The 12,812-nt window shown below is 54.5% G+C and overlaps 1 protein-coding gene across 3 annotated transcripts in view; it reads right to left on the reverse strand.

The window, feature by feature from the left end:
• Positions 1-5,069: 5,069 nt before the first annotated feature.
• Positions 5,070-12,812, reverse strand: part of TRIM67 (tripartite motif containing 67) — a 53,727-nt gene continuing 45,984 nt past the window's right edge. For all 3 annotated transcript variants that reach the window (XM_061162997.1, XM_061162995.1, XM_061162996.1), the window contains 4 exons: positions 10,363-10,501; positions 8,697-9,000; positions 6,694-6,856; positions 5,070-5,135 (listed from right to left, as the gene is read on the reverse strand). In XM_061162997.1, the coding sequence (XP_061018980.1) occupies positions 5,070-5,135; positions 6,694-6,856; positions 8,697-9,000; positions 10,363-10,501 (672 nt within the window). The remainder of the gene's footprint in view (positions 5,136-6,693; positions 6,857-8,696; positions 9,001-10,362; positions 10,502-12,812) is intronic.

The raw sequence follows: 12,812 nt of genomic DNA on the forward strand, positions 1-12,812 counted from the left end.
GAGTGGCGCCCAGGAGCTCCCTGGGTCTCCCAGCACTTGGGCCAGGCAGCCCTCTGCTCCGTTGAGAGAAAGCGATGCCTCCTGGCTCAGAGACTTGCCTGTAGTCTCAGCTCCCAGCTACTCTGACTCAAGACAACGTCATTCATCAAGAAACCCATGAACCCCACCCCCATAACAGGTAGTACAGGTGAGTCCCAGCCCGTGGGGACACCAGGCCCTCCACCTTTTAGGCCAACCTGCCTTCCAGACTGTAGTTCGGTTGTATGCCTTCTTATGCTTAGATGTTGATTTTCAAAGCCGTTCCTTCTTCGGAGATCTTTGAAAACAGAGGAGAAACATCGTCAGCTGAAGGTCCCCTTAAACGAGAGCTAAGATAACCACAAAGGCAGGAAGGCGGTCACTGTCTTTCCATGTGTCAAGGCAGCGTCTGCATGCAGATGCTTAGGCTGCGTACAGTGCTCCACACAGTGCCATCAAAGCAGGCTGTTCTGAGAACGGGAGCTGTTGTCCCGTTGCTCTCTGTGCTCAGGTGAATCTGGCTTTACGCACTCCTGGCCAGGCAGCTGTGTAATCAACACGTGCTCCTGGATGGAAGACATGTCAGACGAGGCTCGGGAAAGTCACCGCACAGGCTGTGTCCTCCAAGTGTGAACCGTTGGCTTGGACTCAGTAGATGCACATCTCCACTTTGTTCTTTAAGAAGCGTTCCTTACTCTACGATCATCACAACACACCAGAGGAGGTAGGTTAGTGTGACCGCACCCACGTCCAGGTGGGGAGGCTGAGGCACAGACTGAAGAGGTTTGGCCCCACCTGTACTGGGTTGAAAGAGGCATTTCTGATGGCTGAGCCTGGCATTCCCCCTCAAACCCACTCTTCTCTGTCTTATAGTCCATTTAAAGTTCAAGCCGTGGATCAGTGAATGTGACCGATGAATAGCCAGGAGCTCCTGGCTTGCTTGAGAAAGAAACACGGTGGTTTCCAGGATTTGCATAGGCCTTGAGTAGCTTCCTGATGATGCCTGATTTGACGTTTTGACCAGTTGAAGGCCACACACCTACTAAGACGTGTCTGCAGCTTCTAGTCAGAAGTGGGCAGGGAAGAACGCGGTGAGGAGCGTTGTTTTCTGGGAACGGTGGTGGCTTGGAGACCCTTCAGGAATACAAAGTGAGACCTGACGGGCTGGCTTCGGTGAGAGGCTTCCCCGTTTTCCTGCCCTGTCTGTTCTGGCAAGACACTGCAGACTTGGGAAGGCCTGGCCATGGGTGTTAGGATGAAGCCCACAGGTTTGCAGTTCAGGCTTTCTGGGGACCACAGCGTGGACGCCCCATACACCACTCTGCGTATCGACCCATGACCAGCTGCTAGCATAAGCCAGTGGGTCTCAGCCAGGGAGTCCCCTGGGCATACTTGGCAACGTCTGTAGATCCTTTTAAAGCTTTTTTTATTTTCTTTTTTAGTTAGTTATTTTTTAAAAATATATTTTATTATTTATTTTTGGCTGCACTGGGTCTTTGCTGCTGTGTGCGAACTTTCTCCAATTGCAGCGAGCGGGGGCTACTCTCTGCTTGTGGTGCGCAGGCTTCTCACTACACTGGCTTCTCTTGTTGCAGAGCATGGGTTCTAGGGTGTGTAGGCGTCTTGGGCTTAGTCGCCCTGCGGCATGTGGGACCTTCCCAGACCAGGGATTGAACCCGCGTCCCCTGCATTGGCAGGTGAATTCTTAACCACTGGACCACCAGGGAAGTCCTGCAGACACTTGTAGGTGTCACAACTAGGTTGGGGCAGTAGTGGCATCTACTGAGGGGAGGCCAAGGATGCTTCTAAACATCCTGGGTGCATGACACAGGCCCCTGCTCTGCCAAATGTCAACAGTGCTGAGACTGAGAACTCCTGGCATCGCCCACAGCCTTGCAATAGTTTTTCAGCGTTGACATGCTGAGTGCTTTGGGGATTGTATGTGGATACGATACCTCCCAGCCGGCAGCAGCTTCATCTATAAGCAGCCTACTCACCTGTTCTGAAATGCACCTTCTCAGGGGACCAAGCCTTTCAACTAAGGCGTGGATGCAAATATTCCTGGAAGAAGTACACACGGATCCTGCATCCTGGTCCCTTCCTGGGAATGCTCTGGTAGGCAGAGGGCAGGGGCACCAGAGAGGCAGGGGGCCATGGGGCGCCTGAGGGTGCTGTTGAAACTACAGAGTACGTATAGTGCTGAAGACTCATCCTAGACTGTACAGTGTGATAGGTTTCAGGTTGGTTATTCTGTGCAGCAGGTGGGGTTGTTATTTCCCAAATAGGACAGAGCGGGAAAGTGGTTGTGTGTGATGTCTTACCTTGCTTTGAATTAGGAGCTTGGGTGCTATGCAGTGAGGTGCTATTGGATAATTTTTAAAGAGATTAATTCTAAAAGGAAAGGCATACACTTTGACCAAACCTGCTCACTAGCAAAGAACAAACTGCAGAACTATGTGGCTGGGGCATTATTTACAATGACATGGAACTTGACAAATTAGTTTGAATTCCTTTCTCACTGAAACTGCTTAATAGACAAACACCAAGTTATCCTTCAACCAAAGCATCATGTTGATACCACCTTATGTACAGAGATGACACCACATTGTAAAGGAACAAGGAATTCGATGGCAGATGAGAATCCCTGCAGTAGCTCTGAACCCCAGGCTTCTTGAGAGGGTAACACGAACCGTGAGTTGTTGTTGAGTCCCTCCTTCATTTTGCTGGTCCCTCAAAAACACGTGGACCTGCCTTCTCCCGGTGGTCCATTCTGGTTCCTAGAAGTTGTTTTGTGCCGAGGACAGGAGAGTGGCTGTTGGACGACCTGGCGTGGTGCTCGGTGTCAGCTGCTTTGCTTCTGGCCCCGGAGGAGCCGGAAGGCAGATGCTCACCTGTGCCTGCACTCACAGGGCCTTGGGGCCGCCGCTGCTGCTGCTGGGAAGGAAGTCATGTTCTTCCTCAGGAGGCCTTCCTCCTCCCTTTCCCATCTCCCTCTGACCCAGACACTGCTCTCCCAAGGGTGCCGCCAAGTGCAGGCTGATCCCAAGGAGCTCCTCTCTGAAGACGCAGAGCCTGGGTTGCAGGGTCACCCAGCTTTGATGGTGGGAGCTCCCAGCCTCTCACCCAGGCTCCACTGAGAAGAGCCACTTCCTCTGGGCCATCCTGTCGCCACCTTCCCCGCCACACCTCACTCCCAGCTCACTGGGTTTGTCTTTCCCCAAAGACATTCCCAATGCTGATGCCTCTGGACCTGCCGGCCTCGGCTTCCTGCCCTGGGAAGGCAGGGGTTCCTCTGGGGCCTCCAGGCTTCAAGAACTTTCCCCACCCTCCATCGGGAGTTCCCCCAGAGCCATGGCCCAGGAGTAAGATGAAAGGATGCTGGGAGCGGGGAAGAAATGGGCAGCTGCAGAGATGAGGATGGGCCGTGTCCATCGCCTGCTGGATGAAAAGGAGGAGGCTGGACCTCGACTGAGTGGATGGCTGCCAGGACCTGGGCAGCAGAGGCTTAGACAGCACCAGGAGGCTCCTGCAGACGTGGGCAGCCAGTCTCCCTGGCCACCTTGGTGGACGCAGTTGGGTCGGCAGTCTTCGTCTGGGAGCAGGGGCTTGAGGTAGGATTGTCGGATCTGCTGAATAGAGGCTAGTAGGATCTGCACAGCGCTGGCCGGGCTGACTCGGAAAGCAAGTGCAGTGTCTAAATGAGCAGGTAGGGCCAAGTAGACACAGTCGGTGCCGGTTTACGGGCTAAGTTTTATAAAAATGCAAGCCAGCAAATAGACAAGTTACTCCTTGACCTCAAAAATAATGCTTGATAAAATATATTCTTTTAAAAAGGAGAGAGAAAGGCTTACTACCAGTTGGAGAGGGAGGTGGCAGGCAACAAGGAAGAAGAGACGGGGAGAGCAGAAGGGTGCAGCTGGGCTCAGACCCCGGAGCAGACTCTTTTCAAGAGGCGGACTCCAGGGAGAAGGTTAGGTTCCCAGCAGGGAGGGGCGGGCTCACTCCGGAGCCCCACCACAGCCACGTGGACCCCTCACACTGAGGAAGGGGGGAGGCCGGGAACACGGTAGTGTCCACTGTTTCCTGCCTTCTGCAGAGTCCTGCCCGCCCTGCCATCGGGCCACTCCTTGTTCTCACGATGCTGTCATGGTGGCCGTGGATGGTCTCAAAGGGAAGATGGACTGGGTATAAGAGTCTTCCCCAGGGCCTCCCGTCTCATGAGTCTGAGAGCCTTGCAGCTCAGAAGAGTAACTCGAGTTTGCGGCTAACTTCTGGAGGAGCCAGCTCCCGAAAAAAGCCATCACCAGGTGAAGACTCAGCACACAGTGATGCAGATTCCAGGTTTTTGTGTTTAAGAACTGAGCAAATGAATTTTAGCAGACTGGTGTGTGTGTGTGTGTGCACGCGCGTGTGTGAGGGGGTGAAGAGGGAGAGAGAGACTGGTTGATTAATGAAGGACCTAAGGAAACGTTTGAAAAAGTTCTCAACAGTTCAATGGGAGCGGCAAAGAGCAAGATGAATAATTAACACCCCTCTCTGTGCATCCTGGCTTCGTCTGCAAGTGGCGTAATATGCCAGACACCGGATATGCCAGAACTGAAAACCTAAAGGATGACACTTCCTGGCAGAGATGGGAGCCAGCACCCTTTGTTCTCTGAAGCAGTGCATCCAGCAAAGATTTGACCCCGACTCCTGCTCTCAGGATGCTCGTCACAGGGTCTGCTCTCCCCTTGCCCCCCTCCCCGCCCCCTGCAAAAGACAAGCATCGAAAACGGAAGGCAGGAAACCAAATAAAACCCCGAATACTTCCTCGCTGTCTTGACAAACATCCTTCTTCGTGTCTGTAATGCCCATTGGAACGACAGGAAGCACCCACGTTCACCACCCTCTGTGGCCTCAGTGAGCCTGGCCTCAGACATTCTCCGTCCCTCAAGGAAAGCGGGTCTCTAAGATGCTCAGCGGCTGCTGGGTTGCACCCAGGATGTGGCTGTGCTCCCTCGGGGGCTATGTGAGTGCAGTGAGGGATGGCCACGCAGAGCAGGGCCTGGCAGCTAGTTGCCTGACAGCTTTGGCCGCCCCAGGTTCGTTGGCACTTCCAGTCCCGTGTGCAGGGTGACCTGGAAAAGAAGACGTGGTGATTGGGGGCAGAGCAGCCCCCGTGAACCCTCAACGCCCACAGCTCAGCAGCAGTGCAATGGCCTCTGCTCCAGGATCACCACGGGCAGCAGCCCAGGTTCTCTGTGCTGTGGAATCTGCTGTTTATCATGCTCGGCATCACTACCATCAGGCCCAGGAGCTCGCTCCTCACGGTGAGAACCACGTACTGCCTGGTTCCCACGCTGTCCCAGCCGCCAGGAGCCTCGGCAAGGCTGAGGTTCTTTGCTGCAGGAGGACTTGGGCTCAGGGTTTATATTTGTTTCTGCTTTCTTTCCATGGCCCTCTTTCCTTTCCTACATTTGTTTTCTTAACCCTGAGTAAGAACAGCCCATACTTCAGGCTGCCTCAGAGCTCTTTAGCAAATGAGCGGAGGTACAAATCAATCAAGAGTTTCCCAGGTGGGACTAGTGGTAAAGAACCCATCTGCCAATGCAGGAGACATACGAGATGTGGGTTTGATCCCTGGGTTGGGAAGATCCCCTGGAGAAGGGCATGGCAAGCCACTCCACTGTCCTTGCCTGGAGACTCCCCATGGACAGAGGAGCCTGGCAGATTATATTCCATAGAGTCTCAAGGAGTCAGACACAGGTCAGAGGCTGAGCACACACACGCATTGATTGATTTGTGCATGAGTGGATGCTAAGTTCCTTCTGTCGTGTCTGACTCTTTGAGACGCCAGGGACTGGGTAGCCCGCCAGGCTCCTCTGACCATGGGGATTCCCCAGGCAAGAATACTGGGGTGGGCTGCTCTCTTCTCCAGGGGATCTTCCCAACCCAGGGATTGAACCTACATCTCCCACATTGGCAGGTGGATCCTTTATCACTGCGCCACCCCACAGATCAGTCACTGAGGGATAATACTCAGAGTTGGTGGACACCTCGAAGCAGAGCTTTGCCTCCAGCCACATACTTCCCGGGGAGGAGCCGTGTGTGGAAACAAAGGCTGGCACACCGCCCGTGCATCACTCCATGCTCCTGCCTGTCTTTCACACCCTCGTGGGGCTCCTGAGCAGGTGGCCCCAGGACTGGACTCGGCCCTGGGAGGATGCTGGCTTTCTGAGGGAACCAGAGGGGCAGGGATGGGATGGGGGTAAACCCTTAGGCGTGGTCTCTCCCCAACTCGCCCTCCTCTTGGAGGAAAGCCACGTGAGGCCCAGCACACACCTGGCCACCAGGACCCGGCAGGGCAGGAGGCACCGGCTTTCCGGTCCGGCAGCTTTCCCAGAGCGTGTAGCCAGGACTTGCCTGTCTCCTGCACCCTCACTGCCCCTCCGTCCCCGTGCTTGTCCACCAACAGCCACCTTAGAGCCTCTGCTGCTTTCAAGGGGCCGAGAAAGGATTCATCATGCTGGAGGAGACTGTCTCCAGGCGAGGCCCGGGTAGGCGGTAGGTAAGCTCCTGGCCGGGCAGCATGCCATTGGCTTCTTTAGAGCCCTCTTTGTCCAGCACACCTTGGAGGCCCATGGGCAGCGGGGGTGGGGGCCAGCAGGGGGCCCTGGCCCAGAGGGTGCACAGTACCTGAACGTTGCGGTTGAGGCTGAGGGCTGGCATGAAGACCCCGTCCACATGGCTGAAGGCTGTGGGGCCCTGCTGCTGCCCATTGATGAAGAAGGTCAGAGTGTGCTTATTCAGGTCCAGCAGCACGCCCACGGTGGCCCCCTTGCACACACCACCTTCCGTCCTGGGGAGAGAAGCCGGGGTGGACGTGAGGACAGGAGGGTCAGCTGAAGGCTGCCGGGGACCCCCTTGACTGGAAACACAGTGCCCGCAGTGGGCAGGGAGCCGGTCATCCCCCAGAACCCGCCGTAGAGCAAAGGACCAAAACCAGGACCCTTGTGGTGAATGCTGTGGCTGCATCTCATGGTGGTTTGGATTTGCGTCCACGGGGTGGGGCGAGTCTCTGGGTGGGCAGCACCCTCACCTGTCTGCTTCCGGGGGGTGGGCAGGCTGAGTCCGTTAGACTCTCCCCTCCCTTAGCTGAGGTGGAGGTCCGCCTTGATACAGGCGGCTCTGCTCTGATCAGAAAACCATTTTTGTCCTCTCCTGATGGGGAATGAGCCGGTCGGCTGATGGTGAGCATGGGAAGCGGTGAGGAGTGTTGGGCGGGTGTCGTCAGAGGGCAGGGCAGGCCCCGGGGCGGGACGCCGCTGGTGGGACTGGGACCTGCTGGGGCCTGGGGTGCTGCCCAGACACTGAGCAACTGGTGGCGGCAAGGACCTGCCTGAGGCACTGGACGGAGGCCCACCCAGCACCTCCCCCGGTCTCCTGGCCCAGCCCAGCCCCCTCTTCACCCTTTCCCTGGAACTGGAGCCTGGGTCCTGAGCTAAACCCTGACGCCATGTCCAATTAGCCCCAAGACTTGGACGTTAACCTCAAGCCCTGATCTCATAATCTGCTAAACAGCGACAACAATCGAACTTTCCTGAGGCACAAATGAAATCCCATAAGCCAGCTGCTTCCCATGGAACAAAGTAGGCTTGTCTACGGCCATACCACCCTGAACGCACCCGATCTTGTCTGATCTCGGGAACAAAGTAGGCTCTTGATAGATGCTCCTTGTTGGCACTCCCACCCAGGGTGTCTAGGCTCCTGCTTGGCCTGAGGGCCTGAGGGCCTGAGGGTGCTGGGGGCCTGGACCCAGTCCCCAGGTGGCCTGTGAGCAGACGGCTGGGCAGGTGCAGGGCCAGGCCGCCCAGCCCCCGGGGAGGAGCTGCCTGCTGTCACCCCAGGCCTGTGGAGAGGGGGTCACAGCCGCTGAAAAGGCTGATGGTAGGGGTCCCATCTGCCTTCAGCCCCTGGGGACCCTCCGGCAAGTCCCTGTCCCAGGCCAGAACTCCTGGGGCCACCTGCAGGAGCACTGAGGTGGGTCTGGAGCTCTGAGAGCCCCTGGAGTTGACCTGGCCCAGCGCTGCAGTCCAGGGAGGCTGGTTCCTCGGGGCCTCTTGCCTCTCCCAGCAGGGGTGACAGCTCTCAGCACACCGGGAATAAGACCCCACAGCGAGGACGTGGCTTGGAGGACCACAACTCTCCAGTACTGGGGCCAAGGTTTCCCCCAGGCTCCGAGTTTCCCGAGTCTGGCCGGGTGACCCCACTCTCCCAGGCCAGCCTCAGGGCAAGGCCGTGCTGGGGCTGCCCGGGTCAGGGCGGCCCAGGTCAGAGCCGGCGCAGTGAGTGCCCTGAGGGCGCTGCACCCCCTGCCTGCCTGTTTCAAGGCCCTGCGGTTGTGTGGGGGGTTCCGGGTGACTCTGGGCTGACGGGAGAGGAGGGAAGTGGAGCCGAGCCTGGAGGAGATCTGGAGCCCAGGGCTGGTGAGCCTGGCCTCGGGGCTCGCTGAGCGGCCTGCACACCCACCAGCGCCACACTCTGTCATATGCTCCCATCTGGGCGGCAGGCCAGCGGTCACTTCTCCCTGGGAACCGGACACCAAAGTGGCTGAGAACACTGCCCCCCACCGCGTCTGACGAGCTTGGGGAGAGCAGGAGGACGCGGACCCCAGGCCTCCCGTCGGCAGCGGGGCGCACCTGTTGGTGTGAGAGTTGCAGTGCATGAACCAGCTGCGGTTGTTGTCCACGTACATGGCCCACGCCTTGTCGTCCTTGCCCAGCATCATGTCCTTGGCCACGCTGGCCCTGGCCACCCCGAAGGCGGGGTCCGGGTGGTTGTCGTATCGATCCACGTGGAGCTCCCAGTAGTGCGCGCCCTTGGAGAAGGCCGCCGTGCCCAGCACCACCCGGTCGTCATAGCTGCTGCACGTGGCTGTCTGGTTGTCGTTGGACAAAATGATGTCCCGGTGCCCAGAGTTGGGGTCAAATGTGAACCAGGCCACTGGAAAGGAAGGGGCAGGCAAGAGGGGCAGGGTTGGGGTGAGCTTGCCGGCAGCCTCTGACCTGGGCTTGGAGACAGACTCACTGGCATCTCTCAGGAAGTGGACACAGGGCGTTGCGTGTTCTTCCCTGCTCAATTCACACACACATGCTCATACACATCATGCTCGCTCCTCTGTTCACCTACGTGCCCAATCCCATGACCCCAGCTGGGCCAAGTACACAGACATCCAGGCCCCATCTACATGCTCTCATGGAATCAATCTTGGTTTCTACAGCACTCACGCACATTTTGGGCACTATTAGGAGTGAGGGTAGACATCCAGCCCTGCATCATGGAGAGAGACTCGAGAGGCAGAGAGGTGAAGTGTGGTCAGCAAAGCCCCCGCGCTCCAGCCTCCACCCACAGCCCACTGGCAGGTGAGGGCTTCTAGGGGCACACAGCTGGGGAGCCCACCCCAGAGACAGCACCATCTGCCCGTCGCTGGGGGACGGTTCAGGCTGTCCTGTGCTCCTCAGGGCAGCCAGAGGATGGGCTGGGATAAGTGAAAGTGGTAGTCGCTCAGTCATGTCCAACTCTTTGTGACCCTATGAACTGTAGCCCGCCAGGCTCCTCTGTCCATGGGACTCTCCAGGCAAGAACACTGGAGCCTGTTGCCATGCCCTCCCTCCAGGCAGTCTTCCTGACCCAGGGATCGAACCTGCATCTCTTGTGTCTCTTGCATTGCAGGTGGATTCTTTACCTGCTGAGCCATCAGGAAAGCCCTGGGACAAATGTTGACAGTAACACAGGGCTGGTACCCTCCAGGGACCCCTGAGGCTCGACAGGTGCATGTTCAGTACAGCAGACCAGACCCTACATCACCCCTCGACGCTTAGGATTCACATGATCAAAATCCAGTGGAGTGTGGATGTGCTCTGATTGCCTGAAACCTGACAGGACACAGCAAGGTCTGCAGCACTCAGATCTCAGCTCTTGTACCGGGTGCTCGAGGGGCAGGTTCCTCCTGGCAGCCGCCTGCCTGCTCTTCTCTGGGACATCCCACCCACTCTTGGCCCCTTGGAAGTGAGACTACACAGGGACTGTAGTCTCCCTGTGCCTCTCAGGCTCTAGTGGCACTTTCCAGGTCCAGCAAGTGGGGTGAAGGAATGTCTCCATCCTTTGTGACGAGCGGGCAGGGAGCAAGGTGAGTGGGTCAGGGGCAGGGCTGGACAAGATGGACTCACCCAGCTGCCGCCTCTTTCCTTTAGCCCTGATGCCTCCCTCACCAGAAACTCACAGATTTTCCCTGTCCATCTGTCCGCCCATCTGATACATGGGCTGGGCCTGAATCTGTTTCCCCTGAGACACCCCAGTGCTCACCGTCGGACGTCTGCAGGACCACAGTCTTACTGTAGGGCCCGACACCGGAGGAGTTGAAAGCCTTGACCCTGGCATTGTATGTGCTGTTGAAGTGAAGTCCGTCGATGGTGCACAGGGTCTCCTTGCCAACATACACCTCCTGGAAGAGACACAGATTGCTCATCAGGTGCCCCTGTTATGTGGAAAATTTCTCTTAGCCACATGTTGCATGGAAAGTGCTATCATCCCAAGAGTGCTATTTTTAAAATTATTTAATTTTAATTGGAGGCTAATTACTTTACACTATTGTGGTGGTTTTTGCCATACACTGACATGGATCAGCCATGGGTGTACATGTGTCCCCCGTCCTGAACCCCCCTCCCACCTCCCTCCCCATCCCGTCCCTCTGGGTTGTCCCAGGGTACCAGCTTTGAGTGCCCTATTTCATGCATCGAACTTGGACTGCTCATCTATTTCACATATGGAAATATACATGCTTCAGTGCTATTCTCTCAAATCATCCCCCCCACCTTGTCTTCTCCCACAGATTGCAAAAGTCTGTTCTTTATATCTGTGTCTCTTTTGCTGTCTGGCATACAGGGTCATCATTATCATCTTTCTAAACTCTATATTTTTGCACTCAGTTCAGTTCAGTTGCTCAGTTGTGTCCGACTCTTTGAGACTCCATGGACTGCAGTACGCCAGGCCTCCCTGTTCATCACCAACTTCCAGAGTTTACTCAAACTCATGTCCATTAAGTCGGTGATGCCATCCAGTCATCTCATCCTCTGTCGTCCCTTTCTCCTCCCACCTTCGAACTTTCCCAGCATCAGGGTCTTTTCAAATGAGTCGGCTCTTCCCATCAGGTGGCCAAAGTATTGGAGTTTCACCTTCAGCATCGGTCCTTCCAGTGAATATTCAGGACTGATTTCCTTTAGGATGGACTGGTTGGATCTCCTTGCAGTCCAAGGGACTCTCAAGAGTCTTCTCCAACACCACAGTTCAAAAGCATCAATTCTTCAGTGCTCAGCTTTCTTTATAGTCCAACTCTCATATCCACACATGACTACTAGAAAAACCATAGCCTTGATTAGACAGACCTTTGTTGGCAAAGTAATGCTTCTGCTTTTTAATGAGCTGTCTAGGTTGGTCACAACTTTTATTCCAAGGAGCAAGCATCTTTTAATTTCATGACTGCAATCATCATCTACATTGATTTTGGAGCCCCCCAAAATAAAGTTTGTTACTGTTTCCATTGTTTCCCCATCTATTTGCCATGAAGTGATGGGACCGGATGCCATGATCTTAGTTTTCTGAATGTTGAGTTTTAAGCCAGCCTTTTCACTCTCCTCTTTCACTTTCATCAAGAGCCTCTTTAGTTCTTTTTCACTTTCTGTCATAAGGGTGTATGGTATTTCTCTTTCTAACTTATTTCACACTGTATAATAAGCACCAACCAGTAATGCTGAAGAAGCTGAAGTTGAATGGTTCTATGAAGACCCACAAGAACTCTAGAACTAACACCCAAAAGAGATGTCCTTTTCATTATAGGGCACTAGAATGCAAAAGTAGGAAGTCAAGAAATACCTGGAGTAACAGGCAAATTTGGCCTTGGAGTACGAAATGAAGCAGGGCAAAGGCTAATAGAGTTTGGCCAAGAGAACACACTGGTCATAGCAAACACCCTCTTCCAACAACACAAGAGAAGACTCTACACATGGACATCACCAGATGGTCAACACCAAAATCAGATTGATTATATTCTTTGCAGCCAAAGATGTAGAAGCTCTATACAGTCAGCAAAAACAAGACCGGGAGCTGACTTTGGCTCAGATCATGAACTCCTTATTGCCAAATTCAGACTTAAATTGAAGAAAGTAGGAAAAACCACTAGACCATTCAGGTATGACCTAAATCAAATTCCTTACAATTATACAGTAGAAGTGACAAATAGATTTAAGGGACAAGATCTGATAGACAGAGTGCCTGAAGAACTATGAATGGAGGGTCATGACATTGTACAGGAGGCAGTGATCAAGACCATCCCCGAGAAAAAGAAATGTAAAAAGGCAAAATGGTTGTCCAAGGAGGCCTTACAAATAGCTGTGAAAAGAAGACAAGCGAAAGGCAAAGGAGAAAAGGAACGATATTCCCATTTGAATACAAGGAGAGATAACAAAGCCTTCCTCAATGATCAGTACAAAGAAATAGAGGAAACCAATAGAATGGGAAAGACTAGAGATCTCATCAAGAAAATTAGAGATACCAAGGGAACATTTCATGCAAAGATGGGCTCAATAAAGGACAGAAATGGTATGGACCTAACAGAAGCAGAAGAGGTAGCAAGAGTACACAGAAGAACTATACAAAAAACATCTTCCCCACCCAGATAATCACGATGGTGTGATCATTCACCTAGAACCAGACATCCTGGAATGTGAAGTCAAGTGGGCTTTAGGAAGCATCACTAC

The sequence above is a fragment of the Dama dama genome, chromosome 15, assembly GCF_033118175.1.
Source record: "Dama dama isolate Ldn47 chromosome 15, ASM3311817v1, whole genome shotgun sequence".
In the NCBI taxonomy this organism is placed as follows: Eukaryota; Metazoa; Chordata; class Mammalia; order Artiodactyla; family Cervidae; genus Dama; species Dama dama.